Raw genomic sequence first — 23,279 nt, 5'->3', positions numbered from 1 at the left:
CAGATGTAGAATGAAATCACCTCATTAATGTGGCATTATAGACTAAAGATTAAGGGGTGTGCTTTGGAGCCACTTGCAGTTGTGTGACCTTGATTATGTTTCTTAATCTATGGAAAATCACTTTTCTTGTGAAAAAAGAAAGGGGGGGGGAATATTGGAATAGGACTCTTATAATGTGAGGATTTGAATTGAGGTCATTTAGGTATTTGTCAAATGTTAGCTAGTGTTATTGGCTACTAAGGAGCTTGGAATGTCCCTCGTGTCTTTTTTATGGGCGAGGGAAAACACTTGAGGGAGTTTAAGCAGGGGAATGACTGGTCAGATTTACATTTAGATTTACAGAAAGCACGTGTCTGCAGCAGATCAGTGCATTGAGGAGATAAATTAGAGAAGGCTATAGTGGTAGAGTTGTTGATGGATGGTGACCTGATCATTGTACTCAGGAAATGATGGTTTGGAGAAAGTGCAGTAATATTTTAGTGTTTCAAAGGTGAGGCTAATGACTGATTAACAAAGAGTGCAGAGGAGTCAGGGATGATCTTCCAGCTTTTAGGTTTTGGTGACTGAGTAGAAGGTGCTATTTACAATTGAGTTAGGGAGTATGAGAGGAAGACACGTTAGAGAAAGTGGAGAGATTGAGTTCAGTTTTGCTCATGCGTGAGATGAATATGAGATATCCAGGTAGACCCATTTAGAAGGTAATTTGATTTATGTTTCTGGTGGGTAGAGATCTCATGACTGAAGGGGTGTATAATAAATAACAATTATATTTAATTTTACTTTTGATACAGTACCATTCAGTAGAGACTAGCTGCTGTTATTATTCTGCCATCATCATCATCATCATTAAAATGGGTGATATTTATTTATTTTTTTAAAAGATTTTATTTATTTATGAGAGAGAGCATAAGTGGGGGTGCAGGGGGGCAGAGGGAGGGAGAAGTAGGCTCCTTGCCACTTGGTCCCTGGACTACAGAATCGTGACCCGAGCCAAGGGCAGACACTTAAGTGACTGAGCCACTAGGGCACCCTTAAATAGGTGATATTTGAAACAATAGGGGCACCTGGCTGGCTCAGCTGGGAGAGTGTATAATTTGATCTCTTGGGGTCATGAGTTTGAGCCCCACAGTTGGGTGTAATGATTATGTAACGGTTACATACATACATACATACACCAACTAGTTAACTTTAAGCAACTAATGGATGAGCCTTTGGAAAGAAAGGGTAAAAGTAAAGGAGGTAGACTAGAAGATTGGGTAAGTGAAAAAGAATTATGGAAGGAGATAGAGAAGAAATAACAAGTTTTTAGCAGGAGAACTGAATAAAACACGGTCTTATGCAGTATAGTGAGCTTGTGTGACAGAGTGGTTAATAATATCACATGTAGGAGAGATGAGATGCCTAGTAACATAAAGCCTACAAGAATTCACTAATTTGATGATAGGATGTCAGCAGTGAGCTCAGCTAGGTAGATCACAGTGGAAGGGTAGGGACAGAAATCAAATAGAAACATATAAGAAATAAATGAGGGGGTGGGGCGCCTGGGTGGCTCAGTCAGTTAAGCATCTGCCTTTGGCTTGGGTCATGATCCTAGGGTCCTGGAATTGAGCTCCATGTCAGGCTCCCTGCTCAGTGGAGAGCCTGCTCTCCCACTGCCTCTGCCTGCTGCTCTGCCTACTTGTGCTCTCCCTTTCTCTCTCTCAGTCAAATAAGTAAGTAAGTAAATAAATCTTTAAAAAAAGAGAAATGGGAAGTGTGTTGTGAAGTGGTTTTTTTGGTTTTGTTGTTGTTGTTGTTGTTTTTGGCTATGGCTTAATCTGGAGAAAAAAAGGCAAAAGAAATGTAGAAAAAAACCCTAATTTCCTTGACAGCCCATTGACAGGCAGGGTGACCTTCTTCCAGGAACTCAGCTGCCGCAAGGTTAATACTTTGGTAAGGATAAAAGGCAACTTTAGCTTCGGGTGAGCTTCAGGTTATAAGTGAAGTCCCCTTTAACTTATAAAAATCCCTTTGGAAACTTCCTTCCTTTTTTTAATATTTCTTCCTTTATTTCTGTTAGCAGTTGTCCTCCAAACATATGGCCCACTGATAACACATATGAAGGGTCTCATGACTGAGGTTTTACTGGACAGTAGTAAATGGCCCCTCAAGGTCTTGGAAACCTTGCTTTCAAATTCCTTAGAGACTAACACTATCTCTAACCTCTCCCAACTTAAAAATATGTAATCAGTCACTCCTCCCAATCCCAGTCCAGCTCTTTCTGCTTGGTCCTTTCCCTGTGCTGTAATAAAACCACCTGTTTTGTGCTGAAGACATCTCTAGAATTCTTTCTTGACTGTTTGCTTCTGAGCCCCAATATTTCACATCTTGGTCCAGTAGCCAAGCAGTGACATCTTCAAGCTGAATTCTAAAATTTCCTTTAATGAAAATATGTGCCTAATCATTTTGAATATTTATCAATGATTTTTTTAAGATAAAAACATAAGAAAAAAATTTAACAATACAAAGAATATAGTTCTGTTTGTTTAAGTGTAAATCTTATTTAATCCTTTTTTTTAGCCTTCTATAATTCAGCTATAATCCTCATTTAGCTTACTAATGAGGATTTAAAATATCTTTTCATAAACTTTGTAACTTTTTGCTATTATTTTCATTTTAACTCTGTGGTTTACCCTTTAATCTGTTTCTTTGTAAGCCTCTAAAATTGCAACTGTAGTCTGAAACATTGCTGTGGTGATTAACACTTTTGGTCTCCCTTTTTTCCCTTTCAAATGTATTTAATATGTTTATTTTTTAATCGCTAGGATTATTAACCATGTTGTTTAAAATCTTACCACACCCACATTGTCTCTGATTGAATTTGCTAATTCTATAAAACTTTGCATGCTATTATTTGGATTCTTTGGACCATGTGGTAATATTTGTAGATTTCTTGTAATTTTACTTGTTTAATTCTCAGAGGGCAATCTTAGTTGCAAGTATTTATGGAGTATTTTATTGTTGTCCTGCTATGTAGGGGGTCTTGGCTTGGCATTAACTATTTGTATGAAGCTGGATTTGCCATTTCATTTATGACCAGGCTGTTTCTGGACTTTGCAGTATCTTCAAGGGCCTTCCTAGGTCTGAAATTTTATGTTATGCTAATATTCAGGGAAAGCACATTTGAATAAATAATGTTTGTTTTAGTCTCATGACTACTGTTAGTTGCACACTACTGCTGTTATAGCATATCTTAATAGTTATCTATCATGTATTAATACATTTTACTTATGTGTTCTGATATTTAATTATAACCTAAGTAACAGTGCCATTTTCCCATTACCCATGGTGGGAATGTCATTACTGTATTTTATTCTTCTTTGCTTCAAGTGTGTCTTCCTTTAGCAGCTCAGGCAGGGATGAAGGAAATTAATCTTCCTTCTCCTCTCCTCATTCCTCCCTTCCTCCCTTATTTTTCTTATTTCCCTCTTCCTCTTTTCCTTCTCTCTCTTCCTATCCACTTGTCATCTGTTGCTGTCCATATTTATACAATAAAAATATTTAATTAGATTTATTTTAAAAACTTTATACAAGAAAAGTTTTGAACTAGTATTTGGAGGCTTAAATGTTCATTGGTTGAAAAGTTTAAGTGAAGGGGCGCCTGGGTGGCTCAGTGGGTTAAAGCCTCTGCCTTCGGCTCAGGTCATGATCCCAGGGTCCTGGGATCGAGCCCCGCATCAGGCTGTCTGCTCTGCGGAGAGCCTGCTTCCTCCTCTCTCCCTTTCTACCTGCCTTTCTGCCTACTTGTGATCTCTGTCAAATAAATAAATAAAATCTTTAAAAAAAAAAAAGAAAAGAAAAGTTTAAGTGACAATTACATCCAGGTGAATATTATGACTGGATTCTAAAGTGCTATATGTATTTGTTTTTAATATATTTTTTCTAATTTCGAAAGTAATTTGCTTATTTCAAAAAAGCACAAGGAGAATAAAAAAAATCTGTAACCTATATAGTATTTTGAAGTTATGTTTCCAGTTCTTTTTGGGAGAATATTACCATTTTTTTTAAAAAGCTTAATCTTGAACCATTTCCCTATCATGCTAAAATTTACTGATTATAAATCTGCTACTTTCTTTAGTGTTTGCTTACAATTTAACTTTTCCATAAATAATTCCCTCATCGACATATTTGTACACAACACTGTTGTTTTTTGATGGAAATTTGTAGTTACCCATTTGCTTCAAAACATGTGAACACTTTACACTTCCTTTCCTCCCTATCTGAGCTAATTGAATTAGTCATTTTACAGAGGTAGATGCATTACAAGAAAGGCGGGAGAGGTATTTATTACGTGCTCATGTGGTGGCGCTTGAACACTTCTTGTATTATCTTATTTGATCCACATAGCAACCCTGTGGCATAGGTACTTTCATTCTTCTTAGAGAAATTAAATGGCTTGCCCACTTCAAAAAGCTAATTAATGGACAGTAACACAGGACAGTAACGCAGATCTTAGACTTTCAGTCTAACGTTCTTTCACTCAGAGGTGCTCTGTGGATGCTTGAGGCAGATAAAGAAGGTGCTTTTCTGTATTCTTACCAGGTTTCTTATCTCTTGCTGATTGGAATAAGTGCTTGTCTTTATCCTCTGGTAAATTAGGCAGAAAAAAGATTGAGAACTGCCACTATACCATTCTGCAGTGTTTGGCCTTTTAGGGGCCATGTTTATGTTTAAATGAAGAAATGCGTGGGGCGCCTGGGTGGCTCAGGGGCGCCTGGGTGGCTCAGTGGGTTAAAGCCTCTGCCTTCGGCTCAGGTCATGATCCCAGGGTCCTGGGATCGAGCCCCACATTGGGGCGCTCTGCTCAGCAGGGAGCCTGCTTCCCCCTCCCCCTCTCTCTCTGCCTGCCTCTCTGCCTACTTGTGATCTCTATCTGTCAAATAAATAAAACCTTTAAAAAAAAAAAAAAAAAAAGAAATGCGTATAGAAGCAGAACATCTATCTAATCATGTCTTTAGGAAACAAAACCCAACTAAAGAATAGGCTGTACTTACTATCATTCTGGGAAAGACATGGTAGAAAGTTGAGATATAGTTCTCTACTTTCTAATTCCCACTAAGTTGAATTTTCCCCCTGATGTTTATTAATTTAAATCATTGAGGGGCACTTGACTGGCTCAGTAGGCAGAGCATATAACTCTTCATCTTAGGGTAGTGAGTTCAAGCCCCACATTGGGCTTAGAGCCTACTTAAAAAAAAAAAAAAAATGAATGTTTAGAGAGTAAGTTAAATGTGATAGATTAAAAGACACTGTATATCTTATGTCAATAGCAGTTAGGTTGGCAGAACAGGACATACTAAATGAAAATGAGAAATACATGTATTTATAATTCCAAATGTAAATAAACATCCAACTGTACATTTCATTGAGAAATAGCTCCATTATTTTAGTAGGGGTTATGGTCCTGATGATATATTTACCTTTACATTTATAATTTATACTTTACTTATACTTTACTTACTTTCAAGATAAATTTGAAGTATTTCTTAGTTAAAACATAATTTTTACAGTTACAGGTGTATACTATTTTTGTGTATATTTTTAAGTTGTATAAAGTTTTTATTCTCATGAATAAACATCTATATAAATAAATAGTTTGGTTATAGTTTATGAGCTTTGGAAATGTATTTAAGTTGTATGGAGGAACAAATACTTTGCTCTACTAGTGCCTTTTAAAAAAATTTGTGAACTGAAAAAGTGCTCCATTTTATAAGTTAGAATATTATTCTTTTAGGCAGAGAGATAGATAATTAATGACTATAGGTTATTCTAGTGGCATTTCATATAGTTATTAACCAACTGAAATTGGGTAATGTGAGTATTAATAAGGGAAAGTTCTTTGAAAAAAGTAGATCTAGATAGAAGTTTATGAATAAAGAAATACATGTACATGTCAGTATATTTATGGACATATGTAAATCAACACACATAAGCATATGTGTAGTAAAGATTTTGGTCTTGTTCAAAGAGATGTTTGGATTTTTAACCTTTGACTTCTGAGAGGTGATCTACATCATACCTGATGGAAGCATGTTTTGTTTAGGATAGGCGCTGGCCACACACCAACTGGTATCAGTTGACCCGAAAACGAAGTTAAACCACTTGGGCAGTCAGTTGATCAATCATGCCTACGTAATGAAGCCCCAGTAAAAAAATCTGGACACTGAAGCTTGGGTGAGCTTCTCTTGTTGGCAATACTGCATACCACGTTGTCACATACCAGCAACATGCTGGATTGTCAATACTGATGCCAGAACAAGCTTTGCATTTGGAGCTCTCCCAGACACTGCTCCGTATGGGTCCTCCCTTGGTCTTTGACCTGTATCCTTTCCTTGTAATCTTTAACCATGAGTGTAATAGTTTTCGGTGAGTTCTGTAAGTTCTTGTAATGAATTACTGAATCAGACGGTGGTTTTGGGAACCTCCTGAATTTGCAATTGGTGTCAGAAGTGAGGGTAGTATTAGGTACTATTTCCTCAAACTTTACATTTTGGTCAACTTTGGATATTTATGTGTGGTCCAGTTTCCTAAACTGCAGTGTGTAAGAGTCAAGGAAGAGATAAGGAAGATAAAACTGATTTTAAAAAACTAGCAAAGATGAAGAAAAATTAGTTATTGACATAAGATGAAAAGTTATCTGGTTTTAGATAGGGAGAAATCAGATGAGAAAAAGAAATGCTATGAGAAGAATGACTGCTTTGGAGTTTGGAATTAGGGAACTAATTTGCTTGGAGAATAGTCCAGAATGGATCTTGCACATTTATTCTTGAGGATCTGGACAGGTACTCTGTGAATTAGGAAAGTAAAATGTCCCTTTCAGTGATTGATAAAAAATCAGGCTATCTTTCCTTGCTTGCTTCTTGGCTATGTGGATGCCCGCCCCGACCCCTTTTTTTTTCCTGGCTTCACCATTCCCTTTAAATTCTTATCCTGAAACTTTAAAAGGGAAGAGTATTTTGTTTGTTTTGTTTTGTTTTAATGGTAAAGAAACAGAGAAGAGAGATGAAGTGGGGAAGGAAGAGGAAGTTGTGGAACAGATAAAAGCTGTTCCTTTTTTGATGCTCTTAGGAAGAAGTCTTGTTACTCAGTGTTTTGTTTTAACACTGTACCTTGTGCTTCATTTCATTGTAACCTTATCATACCACAAACAGTTATTTTTATTCTGATCAGGTACTGAATCTCAAGGTCCTTAAGTGCAGGAAATGTTTGTTATTCTTTATCACTAGCCAGCCGGAGAGGGAAAGTAACATTGGTTGAGTTGCTGTTGAGTTGTGCATTTTCAAAACACTTTGCTAAGACATAGAATCAAATCCACTGGTTTCAAACATTTTAATTTTCATAAAAATGTTTTAATAAACTTTAATAAACTTCCTCACTCATTAAGTTAAAATTTATGATTTTTTTATTGTAATGTTTGCTATCTACCATCATCCATTTATTTAAAAAAATTTATTTTACCATCATCCATTTATAAAAAAGACAAAAATAAGCTCTTTCTCCTGAAAAATTTCATATTCCTTTCTGTGTTTAAATTTGTATTTCTATAAATTTTTTTACCACCAGATTTTATCCTTCTGTAATGTATTTTTGTGTGCAAATTATCTTTTTATTTAATATAATATGCATATATAATGAAGATAATATATTTTTATGCATGCAAATTGAATTTTAAAATACCTCCTAGTCATTAAGTTATAACTAATGTATACTTCATAAAACAACATAACTGTATTAAAATTTTGTTAAATAATTATTAAACAAAACATTTTATTGGAAATGCATCTTTTAATGAGGTGGGTGAAACTAAGTTTTTTCATTTAGTTCAGCCTTTCTTGGATAATAATATGCAGTGCTGCTCAGCATCATTTTTATTTCCCTTTTTTTCTTTTTGAAATGTGAAGAGGTTCAGATAGGCGCTTCCTCAGAACGTGCCACTTTGGCATGTGAATTATTTTGAGTTGAAGGCACTTGAGACCCTGTGGGTTCATGAGAAACTATTGTCCCTCCCTTAACCTCAAGGAAGAGTCTGAACTGGGGAATCTTTCCCAGAATAAGAGTCATTAACAGATAAATCATATCTGAGTGACACATTTATATGATAGGGAAAACATCAAATTACGACACATATATATATTTTTTTAATTGAGAGAGAGGGAGAGAGAGAAAGCAAGGAGGAGCAGAGGGAGAAGGAGAGAGAGAAACCTAAGCAGGCTCCAAGCTCAGCCAAGAGCCCTCCATCTCAACACCCTGAGGTCATAACTTGAACTGAAATTGAGTCAAACGCTTAACCAACTGAGTCAGCCAGGTGCCCCCAAGCATCTCTTCTTATCTCCCTATAAAGTGCATTCTTTCCTTGTAATCCCAGGTCCCTACTTCCTTCTCCTTATTTCAGAATGGTACATATACCTCATTTTGTTTGACATCTTTGGCATTTCCATGTCTATGTGAATTCCTCATATGTATGTCCATTACATTTGATTTTCTTCTTTTAATTTGTCAATTTGATTCTTAGTCCATCTAGGACCTTGAAGGGGACAGGAGTTCTTGTCCCCTGAGAAACAGATGAGGAATTCTTGCTCCCTGACAGGTGGAAGTCCTGAGAGATGTGTTCACATAATTAATTGGTTGGTAATGAGCAGAGTTTTATTTCAGCAGCACTCAGTTGTTTGAGCTTCTCTATTATCAAATGGCCTATCATCAAAAATTATTTTTATTTGTCTACCAGTTGATTATTTTCTTAGGTCCTTTCTCAGTTTTGTTAGAAGCAAAGAATTGAAAATCACTGGACTTCCCAGTCATTAGAGTCATTAGAGACATTTAGTTTTAAGAAATACGCTGAAAAAGGTTTTAATAAGGCTTCCTAAATAGCTAGTAATTATATCTATTAGTGTTTTACTTAGAGTTTACCTAAACATTTTAGGAGATGCTAGGGAAAGTTAAATATTGTTGATTGTAATATTGTTGATACCTATGTCAAAAGGATTTTTCTTGTTAATATGTTTTTACTGAGTGCCTTAAACATGTTTTAGTCAAAACCATTCATTCAATTGAAGACTGTTGTCTGCCTTGGAGTCATTGGTACAATTGTTCTTCATTGTCAAACATAGCAGATTTACTTTCTTGATAAAGTCAAATAAATGATTTGACTTGTGTTTCTGTGACAACCATGTTCTGATATTTAATCCTCAGTAGATAAATGAAAGACAAGGAACTTTGTTTTTAATTTGTTGCTTGGAGGGAATAAGTTGACACTCTTTCTTGTTTTTTTTTTTTTTGGAAACTCTCTTAGCTTTACTTCATAGGATTCTTCCTGACAAGTAATGCAATCTTTAATCATGTAAATGGAATGGAAAAGATAAACTTTTTTTTTTTGAAGATTTTATTTATTTATTTGACAGAGAGATCACAAGTAGGCAGAGAGGCAGGCAGAGAAAAAGGGGGTGGCAAGATCCCTGCTGAGCAGAGAGCCCGATGTGGGGCTCCATCCCAGGACTCTGAGATCATGACCTGAGCCAAAGGCAGAGGTGTAACCCACTGAGCCACCCAGGTGCCCAAAGATAAAGTTTTTAAAGAAAAGTATAATCAACTTGTGCCCCATTCCGTAGCATATCTGAAAATAGAACATCCTGTGACAGCTCCCCATTTATAATTTGTAGCTTAGTTATTTATAGAAATAATGTATCAAACAGTAAACTCTGTAGTCAGTTTATGGTACTTCACTTAAAGAGATTTTGCAGACAAAAATATTATGAACCATTTCTCATTTAGCACTTCAGAGCTTTTTATATACCCCAGTCACTGCAGTACAGGTCTATTCAGGATGCCATTCTTTTTGTCAAGTGAGTAAAGGCATTTATGAGAGGGGAGGTAAGAAAGGAGAATCTATATAACGTTTCCACTTGAACTTCTGACCCATTGTCAGGGAGCTTAGTTTTTAGAAAAGGGTTGAATACAAGTGGAATTTGAAGTCTGTTGTTTATTTTTTTCTGTGTACTGCTCGGAAATCTGTTTACCTTTAACATGACAAATATATGGTAATTTGGAAGATACCTGTTCTAATATTCATAGCAGCCTCTGTTTTATAGACGGGGAAAGTGAGATTTAAAGAAATGAAATAATTGCTTGTTGTTATTAAGCTTATAAATGGTTTAGTCAAGGAACTCAGAAACTTATTTCTCCTTCTAAGTCACACTACCTAGGACATAGTGTGGTACACAGATTTTTACTGTGTATTTAATGAATGAATGCATATTCTTTTGTGAATGCTTAAATACTTACTGTGGCAGTTTCTTGAATTTTGAACTGCTGGATGAATGTAACATTACAGATCACTACTGAAGATACCTTGTGTTTTTGAAGGTCAGGTTGATCCTACTTCAGTTCTTTGGATGGTGTCTGCAGAAGTGACTAACAGAACAACAAAGAACTTAGACATTAATGTTTTATCAGTGAAGACAGAGACTTGTAACACTATGGTAGTGCTTGTTCGATGGGGTTTAACTGGCTGTATGTTGATAACCATAGTGAGATGTCCATGAGCCAAATGTGCTTATATGTTTATATGACCAGTATTTTTTTGTTTTGTTTTACAGGTATTCTCTTAAGCCGAATGACCAGATCTTGGCTGAGGACAAACACAAGGAATTGTAAGTACATTAAGCCCTAGGTGGTACATAGTTTACTCCTCTATGGAGATGTATGTAAACAATCTGATTTTTTAAATTATGTGAAATATAAAAATATAATTAACACTATGACCTTAATTCTAGTAAGAATAGTATAATTTACATTACATACAGTTAACATTAGTAATAATTCTTCCTGCATGCATGTTAAAACATGTAATATTTTATTCTATCATCTAGACCATGTGCATATTAGGAAATACGTAGTTTCATGATCTTTCCTCACATAAAATATTAAATTGTTTCTAGTTTTAGCTTTTACTCAGTTGACTTCCCCACCCTCATGCTTAAGATGGTGAAATCTAATTTGGTTTCTTTATGAAAAGTTAAATGCCTAGTATTGATTGGCATAAGGCAAAGCACTTTAAATATACAAAATTTTGTTCCTTTTTAAAATTTTAATGTTCTTAGGGTTCTTTCAGATAGAAATAACTTGAACTTATGATTCTGGGATACCTCCATGGCTATTTTTCTGCTCTGTTGTAGTATTTCAAAGATTATTACTTCATAGAAACTTGGAGGTTTATTTAAAAATGACAGGTTCGGGAATTTTTAAAAAAATCGTCTTAATCATTTCAGTATCATGACATTGTCCAAAGAGGACAGCTAAAAAAAGAATTTATATGCTTCTATTTTCTAGTTAGTCTGCTTTCTTTTTCCCATTGTGAAGTAAGAAAGTTCTGATGACCTTAATTATTATGCAAACACTGAATGTCAAATAATACTGTAGAATTAAGAATTTGAGGAATCTGTGCCTGGCTGTACACCTTCAGGTTTGACCACGCTTATTCTTGGTAATAGTTAGGGTTCTATCCAATTAATAAATATATTGGTGAATTTCATATGCTGCTTGGGGATTTCCCTAATGTTTGATAATCCCTAATGTTAAAGATATTTTAACATTGAACTCAGGTCCCTTATGGTTTAGTTTAATGCAGTCTTCAATTTGTATACATCTGTATGGAGAATAATTTTTGTGATAGAGTTCTTTAAGACTATTATTTTTAGATACAGCATAGGGAATATAGTTAATGATATTTTAATACCATTGTGTGGTGACAGATGGTAGCTACGCTTGAGGTGAGCATAGAAAAACTTATAAAGTTGTATCACTGTTGTACAGCTGAAACTAATGTAACATTGTGTGTCAACTATACTCAAAAAGTCTACACACATAATATTTTTTTCTCAAAAAAATTCTTTAAAATCTATTCCTTAAAGTACTTTTTAAAATTATTCTTTAAAAACCTTTTCTAAATTATTTTATTTCTTATTTCATATTGAAGACATTGTAATAAGTGTTAGTCTTAAAATGGTAGGACCAATGTGTAGGGAGATGTTTTCTTCAAGAATTTTTACAGTTGGTATATCCCATTGTTATGCTAGTTTTTTAGTTTTCATATTTGTTCTGTCCTCATTTGATTATAATCTCCATAGTGGGTTGTCAAGTATATTGTCAAATTTTCTTCAGTTTCTTTCTTTGTGGCCAAGTATAAATCAGTGAGGGTAGGTGATTTTCACTGTACCATTGGTTGGTTACTTGTTATTTATAGGTCTGATAACAGAGTTCTTTTGGTTTCAAAATTGGGTAGTCAACCTAAGGTTCCTTTGGGCTTTGTAGGCTATGATTAATACTAAAGACAACAGAAAACTGCTTTTAAAGAATATATTCATATTATTTTGTATATAACCTATATAGTGTGTTAATTCATTTAAAATTTCACATACTAAATATGGTAAAGTTCACTCCTATGGGTACTTTGGGTACTCCTATGGGTAGACTGATTTTTTTACTTAGATTTTATTATGAAAAATTTTAAATATGCAGTATTTATTCACTCATACCCACCAACTAGATTTTATCATTAGCATTACCTGTCTGTTCATTCTTCTATCCATTCATTTATTTCTTTATCAGGTTTTTTTAATGCAACTGCAGACATCAGTATGTTATCCTCTAAATATTTTAAAATGTGTATCAACTACAGGTCAATACTTTATAGAATTTATCTCCTTTACATGAAAACTTCATGCAATGAAATGCATACATTTTAAGTATACATTTGTTGAGTTTTGACCAGTGCATAAATGTTTGTAACCTGGGGCACCTGGCTGGCTCAGTCAGTGGAATATATGACTCTTAATCTCAGGGTCATGAGTTCGAGGCCCATATTGGTTATGGAGATTACTTAAAAATAAAATCTTAAAAAAATAAAAATTAACAAAAATAAATGTTTGTAACCCAAACCTCTAGATGCAAAGCTTCATCACCACCCCAAAATGTTTCTTTATGCCTCTTTGTAGTTTCTCTGCTTTTTTGCTCCCAGAGATAACTGTTACGATTTTTTCCACCATAGATTAAGTTTTCTCTGTTCTAGAATTTCTTATAAATGGAATCATATATGTGTATATATATATCTATATCCTGTTTTATATAATACTTCTTTTGCTCAGTATAATGTTTTTGACATTTATCCATATATTAATTTCTTTTCATTGCTTGTTACTAATCCATTTGTTTATCCCTTCTCTTATAGTGGTCATCTATGCTATTTCCTTTCCAGTTTTTGGCTCCTGTGAAAACTTTGTACAAGGTTTTGTGAACATATTTTACTGCTGGGTAATTAGGAGTAGATTGCTGAGTCAATAGGGTAGTAGTGGTTTTGGTTCTATAAGAAACTACTTGATTTTCTTGAGTAGTTGCGCCATTTTACATTTCTACCAGCAATATGTGAGAGTTCCAGTTGCTCTGCATCTTCACCAATGTTTAGTGGTGTTGGTCTTTCTAATTTTAGCTATTCTGGGTGGTATGTAGTGGTATCTCATTGTGGTTTAATTTGCATTTCCGTGATGACTAATAACATTGAACACTTACACGTTTGTGTATTGGCCCTTTGTATTTTCTTTGGTGAGTGTGTTCACATCTTCGGCCAATATGAAAAAATCGGGTTGCTTTTTCTTTTTATTGATGAGTATATATTCTAGGGACATCTGGGTGGCTTAGTCAGTTAAGCAACTGCCTTCGGCTCAGTTTGTGATCCTGGCGTTCGGGGATCAAGTCCTGCATCGGGCTCCCTACTCAGTGGAGAGCCTGCTTCTCCCACTGTCCCTCACCCAGCTCATGCTTACTCCCTTGCTCTCTCTCTCTCAAATAAATAAATAAAATCTTTTAGAAAAAAAAATCCTTTATGTATTCTGGATACCAGTCATTATGAAATGTAAGTTTCACAAATTTTTTCTTCCCTATTCCTGGCTTAGCTTTTTTCTTAATGGTGTTTGATAAGCAAATTTTAAGTTAAAATTTTTTTTATTTGAGTAGTAAGTTTTCGATTTTGATGAAGTATAATTAATTTATCAGTTTTTTCTTCATGATTATTGCTTTCTTTGATCTATCTAACAAACCTTAATTTATGAAAGTATTCATATTGTTTTCTTTACAAGCTGTATGGCTTTACCTTTTATGTTTAGGTTTATGATCTATCATGAATTAATATTTGCATATTATGTGAGGTAGAAGTTGAGGTTCATTTTTTTTTTTTCTTGCATGGATAACTAGGATAGTTATCTGTGTTATTCCAGGATATCTAGTTATTCCAGCTCCATTTGCTGAATAGACTTTGCTTGTCGCTGGATTGCTTTGGTGTATTTGTAGAAATGAAATAACAATAGGAATGTGGGTCTCTTGTTCCACCTACTCACTTCCCACTCTTTGGTCCATTAACTGACTATGGCAAGTATTGAAGCCAGTTAGTGTTAAGTCCTCCAACTTTGTTCTTTTCGAAGATTGCTTTGGTTGTATTAGACCCTTTATTTTAGAATGAGCTTGTCAGTTTTCTCAGAGAAACCTTTTAGGGTCCTTGTGGCTATTATATTGAACCTATTTTGGGGAGAATTGGTATCTTAACAATATTTAGTCCTTCTTAAATTTCTCTTAGCAGTTCTTTGTCATTTTCAGTGAAGAAGGTTTGTTTTGCATATCTTTGCCTAAATGAATACCGGCCCTTCTACCTCTTCTGTATATATTACAAAAGACCTTAAGGGCACCTGGGTGGCTCATTTGGTTAAGTGACTGCCTTCTGCTCAGGTCATGATCCCAGTGTCCTGGGATTGAGCCCCACATCAGACTCCCTGCTCAGTGGGGAATCTGCTGCTCTCTCTCCCTCTGCTGCTCCCCCTGCTTGTGTGTGTGCTCTCTCTCTCTCAAATAAATAAATAAAATCTTAAAAAAGAGACCTTAGATAGTGCAGTCTTATCTCATTAATAGTATCAAGTATAAAACATATTGGTTTTCAATGTCAATAATATGTACTTTTCCAGAATTTTCTTTCTTTCTTTTTTTTTTCAGGCTACTTGGAACATCTTATGAATTTGTTATATACCTGTTCTTAACATTCTTCTTGCAGATTTCTTTTCCTCTTTGAATATGCTATATAGTAACTATTTTATAAATTAACACCAGTAAGATTATATTGGAGTTGCTATTTTTTTTAACACCACATTTATTTAGCTGTGTGTTATGTTTACTCTGAGGAAAATGAGTATTGTTCCTAATCTTTGCCAGCTGTGATCCAAATGGGTATCATTGGTCACACTGGAGACTGGGAGAGAAAGGTAGATATATAACTTAACCTACAATAATTATTAGAAAATCTCTTAAAGGTATGTAGTCTTTTTTTAAAAAATTTTTTATTTTTTATAAACATATTTTTAAGGTATGTAGTCTTATGGTAGGTTAATTTTTAAACTAATGTGATTGCTTTGGAATAAAAAATTAATGATTGGAGTGAGTATTTAGATTATTAGACCTTTTCTGTTATCACTGCTTAAAAAGCAATAAAAATGACATTCTCTAGGTTACTCTTTGCTTTACTTATTTTATTTCAATTAAAAAGGTGGTAGAAAGGGTCTAGAATCTTATCAATAGCCACATGACTTGTGTCTTAATATTTAATATATATACATTTTACAGAAAACACAAATTTTGTTGGCCATTTTAAAATGGGAGCTACTGTACAACTAGATTAATCTTAAATGGTGTTATTTTTCCTGTGCAATTAAAGTAACTGTATGGAATATTATGCAGTTCTTAAAATGTTTTTAGGGAGAGATTTAATATGATGATGATTAAGGTGAAAAGGCTTGCTTATACATTACAGAATAGTAGATTTTTGGGTGACTGAATTATGGATGAATATTATTTGCTTCTTGTTCTTTTATGTGTACTTTATTTTATTTATTTATTAAAAAAATTTTTTTTGGCATGAAGCCCACTGTGGGGAGGGGTTTGAACCCACAATCCTGAGATCAAGAGTCACGATGTTTAACAAACTGAGCGACCCAGGCACCCCAGGTGTATTTTAAATCTTCTCTAATGGATTATGTTATTTCTGTGATCAGAAAAGAAAAAAAGAAGTTAATGAATGAGATGATAGATTCCCTAAATTAAATTGTTAAATCAATATACTTACCTATTACAAGATGTACAAGATATACTTTTTCAGCTTTTTAATTATAATTGCTAACTAAGTGGGCAAACATGATGAGGGTCTAAAGGGCTGAAAGGGCCCAATTATAGTATATATATATAACCAGGGGTCTTATACTTGATAGTATTGTTAGTTTATTGTTTTAGCCTTAGTTGATTGTCTTAATTCCTTGGATGTTGGTTCTCTGCCCTGTAATTTTTGACTTATACACTTTAGAAAAACTCTCAGTTGAATATGCCACTTTTAGAGCAGACTGTTAATTTTTTAAAAATTCAATGCTAGCCCTTTTTGAGGGCTCCCCATAAATAATTTTATTTTTGTCTTCACGGTTAAGCTTAACTAAGATCTCTTTGTGCTCAAGGCCAAACTTTTTAAAATACTGTAAAAATGTAGATATAAAACAAAATTTAATTATTCAATCAATAATTCCATAGTTTATTCTCATAAAACATTATTGCTTCTTAATTTTAACCTATTAAAGACAGTTTGGTTTATCATGATATTGAAAGATGCATTGGCACCTTCACATTAGTCAGCTTTTTGAAAATGTAGTTTTATGTATACCAATAAGTGAGTACAATGATAACAATATCTTGGTATTACTTTATGTGGTAAATATTAACTATATTTTCATTTAAAATATTCTTAGTTCCCAAACTGTGGTGATTCAGATTCTATATAAACTTTGTTACTTACGCTTCACAGATAACACCATTTATTTCTCTGTCTGGGGAATTAGGACATATAGCAAAACAGAGAAGATTTGTCAGCAATGTCCACGACCCTTGTTTTTTTTTTTTTTAATTTTTATTAATATATAATGTATTATTAGCCCCAGGGGTACAGGTCTGTGAATCACCAGTTTTACATACTTCACAGCACTCACCATAGCACATACCCTGCCCAATGTCCGTAACTCAACCACCCTCTCCTTACCCCATCCTCCTGGCAGCCCTCAGTTTGTTTTGTGAGGTTAAGAGTCTCTTATGGTTTGTCTCCCTCCTGATCCCATCATGTTTCATTTTTTCCTTCCCTACACCGAACCCCCCATGTTGCTTCTCAAATTCCTCATATCAGGGAGATCATATGATAATTGTGTTTTTCTGATTGACTAATTTCGCTCAGCCTATTACCTTCTTGTTCTATCCACGTCATTGCCGATGGCAAGATTTCATTTCTTTTGAAGGCTGCATAGTATTTCATTTTATATATACACACACACACACCCCACATCTTCTTTATCCATTCATCTGTTGACGGACATTTAGGTTCTTTCCATAGTTTGGCTGTTATGGACATTGCTGCTATAAACATTCGGGTGCATGTGCCCCTTCGACCCTTGTCTTTTTAAAGCAGAATGTTCTTTCTCAAATTCCTGTTTTTTAATGTTCTACATAGTGAGGATTCTGAAAGATGATTCTAAATAGGAAAGGCCAACTAAATTTGGGATCCAATTAATTCAAAGCTATGAAATTTACACTTTGCTCTATATATGGTCCAATAATGAAACGGTTTCATTAGTCTTCTGTGGCTCTTTCTCAGTCTGTCATAGTTTTAGTTTTGTAAATGGAATAATTTAAAATAAAAAAGAAAAGCATCACTGTTTCATTCAGTAAATATTTTTTCACCTACTTACCTGTCCCCGTGCTGGGTACTATTTACAGTAAAGATACTGACTTCATTTTTAAAGGGAGATTTAATCTCCAGTTTAATAATACTTTATACCATAAAACAGTTTCATAAGTTGGAGATTTCTGTAATACTGGATTTTCTTATTGTTGGACATATCTGTAGTTATAGAAAATAGGACTATTTTGTTCTATGAGTATTTGTTCCTTTTATGAATATCTGAATTTTATATTACCTTGAATAGAATATTGCAATAATATCATAAAGATTTAGATAAGTAAAGTTAAAATTGATGGGAATTAGGGACAATGTCTAAAGGCAAATCTATAAATTCAGAAGTATCCATGCCACTTACATACAGACAGAAGTAACTTAATCTGAGGATTGTTTTGTCAGTTTGCTGTGCTATAGAAGACATGGGGAAAACTTGTTTAAAAGAGATTCACATTTATTTTCTTGACTTTTCAAGATAGCTGCCAAGATAGTGGGTGAATCTGTACAGGCATTGTATGCTGTTCTAGATACAAAGAATGTTTTCCCATCTCATATTGAATGAATTATTAATGACTATTTTTTATGTCAGAAATTAAATTATTTTGTCTCAATATCCCCTTAAATTTTTAAATTTTGTCTTACAAAACTTATATTGTGTTTAAGTTTTTGTCAATTCAGATTATGATGAAATGGGATTAAATAAATAAGTTATGCAAGGGGTATGAAGCACAAGTATTAGAAAGAATGCTGTTACACCTTGATCTCTTTGATTTAGTGTAAAAATTTTGTAATGTCTTAGAGAACAACTCCCAATTTCTCTGCAAGTGAGATTTATAAGTATTTAAGTTACATTCAACAGCATGTTCAGGGGTACCTTGCCATTTAATTGGTAGAGGTGTGACTCTTGACCTCTGAGTTTTGAGTTCAAGCCCTCTGATGGGTCTAGATTTTACTTAAAACAAAAAGAAGAAATTCACCTTCAGAGCCCTTAGAGAAAATCATTAACATCTAGTAAACTCTTAAATCCAGTATTAATGTTGTAACTTAGTTCTTTGAAAACATCAAGATTGTTTTGTAAGAATAACGTAAGAACTGATACCTGTAGAGAGGGAAAAAAAACTAGCAAGTAGAAACTCGAAATTTAAATAGAGAACATCTGGGGCACCTGGGGGTCTCAGTTGGTTAAGTGTTTGCCTTTGGCTGGGCTCATGATCTCAGGGTCCTGGGAGCCCTGGGTTGGGCTCCCTGTTCCTCGGGAGTTTGTTTTTTTCTCTGCCCGTCCCTCTTGCTTGTGCGCTCTCTCTCTCTCTCTCTCATAAATAAATGAATAAATAAAATCTTTAAGAAAAAGAAAAGAAAAAAAGAAATGGAGAATCTAGTGTCAACTATATGTCCATTAAGAAATTTTTAAAATGTGAATAAGAACATCTTGAACCAACAACAAAGTTAAATGGTTACTACTTTTTCAATATTCGTAAAGAAGATAGCATTTTAAATATGGATTTTTAAAACAGATTTATTTAATATATTTGAGGAAAAGAGTATGTCTGCAGGTTCAGGTACACAGGGTGGGAGGGGCAGAGGGGGAGGGAGAGAGAATCTCAAGCAGACTCCAACTGAGCATGGAGCCGGTGCCGGTGTGGAGCTCAACCCCAGGACCCTGAGCTCTACCCTAGCTGAAAGGTAGTCTGTGGCCCAACCAACTGTACAACCCAGGTGCCCCAGGGCCCCTTTCTCAAGGGCCACTTTCTTTTATATCTTTTAAATTACAGAACTTTGATTCTAGAAATAAACCTTAGAACTAATATCCATTTTTTGTAATGAGTTATGTGAGATTTATATGATAGAATGCCTTTCTGCAGGCTACACTGCTACTTACTGACAGTACAGGACCAGAATTCAAGTCTCCTGATTTCCATTTAAGTGCTTAGTCATACTAAGCAGCTCACTAAATATTCAGTAAGTTTTGTTTTGATAAAAAGGCTTGATATCCATTGCAAGACTCAGTAACTGATTATAAAGAACTTAGTAGCTTTATCAAGACTCACTGACTAATTGATTTTATAGTATTGTACTGTGGTTTTAGAAACCAGCTCAGACCAATAGCCACTGTTGAGTGAGTTGAAGAAACTTAGTCAAATATATATAAGCCTGACTTCCAAATGTGAGGCTCTTCTTGTTCTTCCAAGGAAATGGTATACTACAAAGCTTTTTTGGCTAACTTGATTCTACAAGCTTTGAGATATGTATGAAATAAGTCAATTTTGTATTTATAATTTAGTTAGATCATACATTTACAACCGTGTATTATGTGAAATAATTAAATTTTGTTTTCTTTTTTTACTTTAGGTCTTTGAACATTCACAGTCTCACTACATGTTATGTGAAATAATTTTAAAGTACTTTCTTCTTTTTTTACTCTGATTTCTTAGAGCATTCAAAATTTTCATCATCATCTTTGTCACCACTAGAACCTTTTCCTCTAGGATACATTAGTCTTCTTTGATCTAAATTGTTTGATTCCAGTATGATTCTTTCATTGGACATTTTATCTTAAGCTATAAATGCTTTTTACATGAGAAAAGTGTTTTTTAAATTGATTTTGATATATAGTCATGATCTTTGTAAGGTAACTGTTTACTATATTGCTTTTTAAATTGATCTTTAAAGGCTGTAATGCTTACCATTTGTGTTTATGAAGCTATGCCTCCAGGAGTACATACTAAATGTGTGTTAGATTTTTTGGTTCCTTTTTTAAACTAATACCATCAGGTGTATTCTGTGAGAATTCCAAGCTTGCATTGATTGAATTTATTCCAGGCCTCCACAATTGGTTCTCCCCTTGTCTGTCACCAGAGTTTATCCTTTTTGGTGAACTTTTGACTGCTTTCACTTTAAAATTCTAGGATTTCATGCTTTCTTCTTATTTGTTGTAATACCTGGGTTATGAAACCTCTGAAAGATTTGCTTAAATATTTTATTGTTTGAAATAAAACTCTTAACCCTGTCATAAAGAAGTCATTACAAGAGATAATTTAGGATTAAAACTGGATTAAGGACTCCTGGGTGGCTCAGTTGGTTAAGTGTCTGCCTATGGCTCAGAGTCGCAGGATCCCAGAGTCCCAGGATCAAGTCCCACATCAGGCTTTCCACTCAGTGGGGTGTCTGCTTCTCCCTCTGACCCTCCCCCATCTTGTGCTTTCTTTCTCTCTCTCTCAAATAAATAAAACCTTATAAAAAATCAGATTTATATTCATGTATGTATGATAGTTGACTGAACGATATATAATATTATTGGTGAAATCTTAATCCTAATTTGCTACCTTCTGCTTCAAAGAAATGTGTGCTGCCTTGGACTTGCATTGGAAGAAACTTACGTATTAGTTTTACATAAACTACAACCATGGTGTATCAGTTCCACTATAAGTATTAAGAAATAAGGAATATATTATGGGAATTAAACCTTATTCAGTGTGGGGAAAACTAGGGAAGTAAAGACCCACAAAGAATCAGAAAAATCCATTCCTGGTATAGGTTCATGAATTGAAGCTTTTAAGAATTCACCTCACAGAGTAAACTGTGAAGGAGGCTGGTAGGTTGTTGGCTCTTTGCAGCTACCACCTCCGAATTTTCAGTGAAACATCTGGTGAAAGGCTTTGGACTGTTTGGGAAGGTGAGCTGGAGGTGGAGTGGGGATAAATAAGGACAAATTTGAATTCTGCCCATACTTCCCTGTCTTTTACTACCTGTAACCAATAACTAGAATAAAATGGCTGCTGCTTCACTTACATCCCCTAAATTGTACACCGTTTTGTGTGTGTGTGGTTAATCCTAATCTGAAACCATACAGGGAAGGAAATTCTGGGAAATTCAGTTCTGGTTGACACAGTATAAAACCTGCTATACTCAGATTAATCATTTAATTTTCTGAATTTAATGTCTTTATTTGTGAAATGGTGATCCATGTTCGTATTATTATGTTTAGTGAGGGTTGAATGAAATTATATATGTGAAAAAGTTTTAAACTATGAAAAGGTTATATAAAGTTACTTGTGTCATGAAAGTTTTTATGAATGTGATGATTTTGAAAACTCTTGAACTGGCTTCTGCTTTTGGAGTAGCTGCTTTTCAAATATCGTGATAGGGTTAGATCAGTGCTTTGCTATTTTATTATTATCCATTAGGCAAATGATATCTTTAATTAGCTACTTTTCTTTTAGTCTATTCAATAATCCCATTGTATAGTTTCTGATTTTCTAGCCTGAAATTCTTTAGGCAAAAAAATACTTGTTTTCTCTTTGTTGTTTTAAATGTATTATTATTATTATTTATTTTGTTCTGTTTCTCTTTGATGTTTTGGGTGTAAGGGTGAGGTGTTTCCTGAAACTTCAGAGCATTTTAGTGTAACTGTAGTTCATCGACCCTTTGTTGTAAATAGTTTACTTGACAGTATTTCAGTATGTAATATCTACAGGGTGAATATTCATTAGGGCCAATATGAGATGGAGAGAGCAGAAACTGCTGATATGTTGAAATCTTATTTTCCTTGGTCTATACCAGACAAGATTACTTTGAGAATGAAGACAGATTTCTACCTGAAAAATAATATAAGGGTTTTGGCGACACTGTCTATATCTCCTTAAGGATTGAGGCGACTTTTGGGGAATGATACGGATTTGGGAGTTTGGGGAACTTTTAGTATTTATTATCAGCTAATCTAACCCTTGAAAACATTTTGAAAACATTACTACTACACTTACTGATTTATTTCTGTAAAATATGAACGATGCATAACACTTATGTATTAAAAAAACAGGGAAAAGAGGACCTTATTTTTACTTTTGTGCTTTAATCCTCATAGCAAAAGAATATAAATATAATCATTCCCATTTTATGGGAAACTGGCTTGGAACAACCCTATAACTTGTCTTACAGTAGAAGAGACTGTGATTTGATTTCAGGTCTATTTTATTGCTTTGTACCTTGCTAAATTCAGTGACTTAGGAGAAAGAATATTTTTTCCTTTTTGGGAGAAATAATAATATTTAAAATGAACATGCCTACTTGATAAGTATTTAAAGGTACTTGTGATGGATATTACATTTCATAAGTTTTAATATGATTTAGTAGAAATAGGCCAAAATTTGTAGGTAATACTGTATTCTGGGAGGTTGTTATTGTCTAATGTAAAATCTTAGAAGATAATCTGAGCTCTTGTTGGTGAATGGAAATCTGATAGTTCTCCTAGACTAGGTGGTTTCTGAAGTTCGGCATATGATACATTTATTCTTTGTGATGCTAGCTCCCTCTGTGGAACCTCTTTATGATTGCAGCTTGACTTTTCTGATTATTTAGCAAAATGATTGAAGCATTTAGAATAGATTTTACATTTTCCTTGTAAAATTCTACTTTATCTCCTAATAATTCCTAGTGTTTTCCTTATGAA

The 23,279-nt window shown here is 34.2% G+C and overlaps 1 protein-coding gene across 2 annotated transcripts in view; it reads left to right on the top strand.

Annotated features, from left to right (window-relative positions):
* The window catches only part of ADK (adenosine kinase), a 541,004-nt gene that overhangs the window by 61,864 nt on the left and 455,861 nt on the right, over nucleotides 1-23,279 (top strand). For both annotated transcript variants that reach the window (XM_059169841.1, XM_059169842.1), the window contains exon 3: nucleotides 10,632-10,685. In XM_059169841.1, the coding sequence (XP_059025824.1) occupies nucleotides 10,632-10,685 (54 nt within the window). The remainder of the gene's footprint in view (nucleotides 1-10,631; nucleotides 10,686-23,279) is intronic.

This window comes from Mustela lutreola, chromosome 4 (assembly GCF_030435805.1).
Source record: "Mustela lutreola isolate mMusLut2 chromosome 4, mMusLut2.pri, whole genome shotgun sequence".
NCBI classification, from domain to species: domain Eukaryota; kingdom Metazoa; phylum Chordata; class Mammalia; order Carnivora; family Mustelidae; genus Mustela; species Mustela lutreola.
This window is presented reverse-complemented; position numbering and strand designations above follow the sequence as displayed.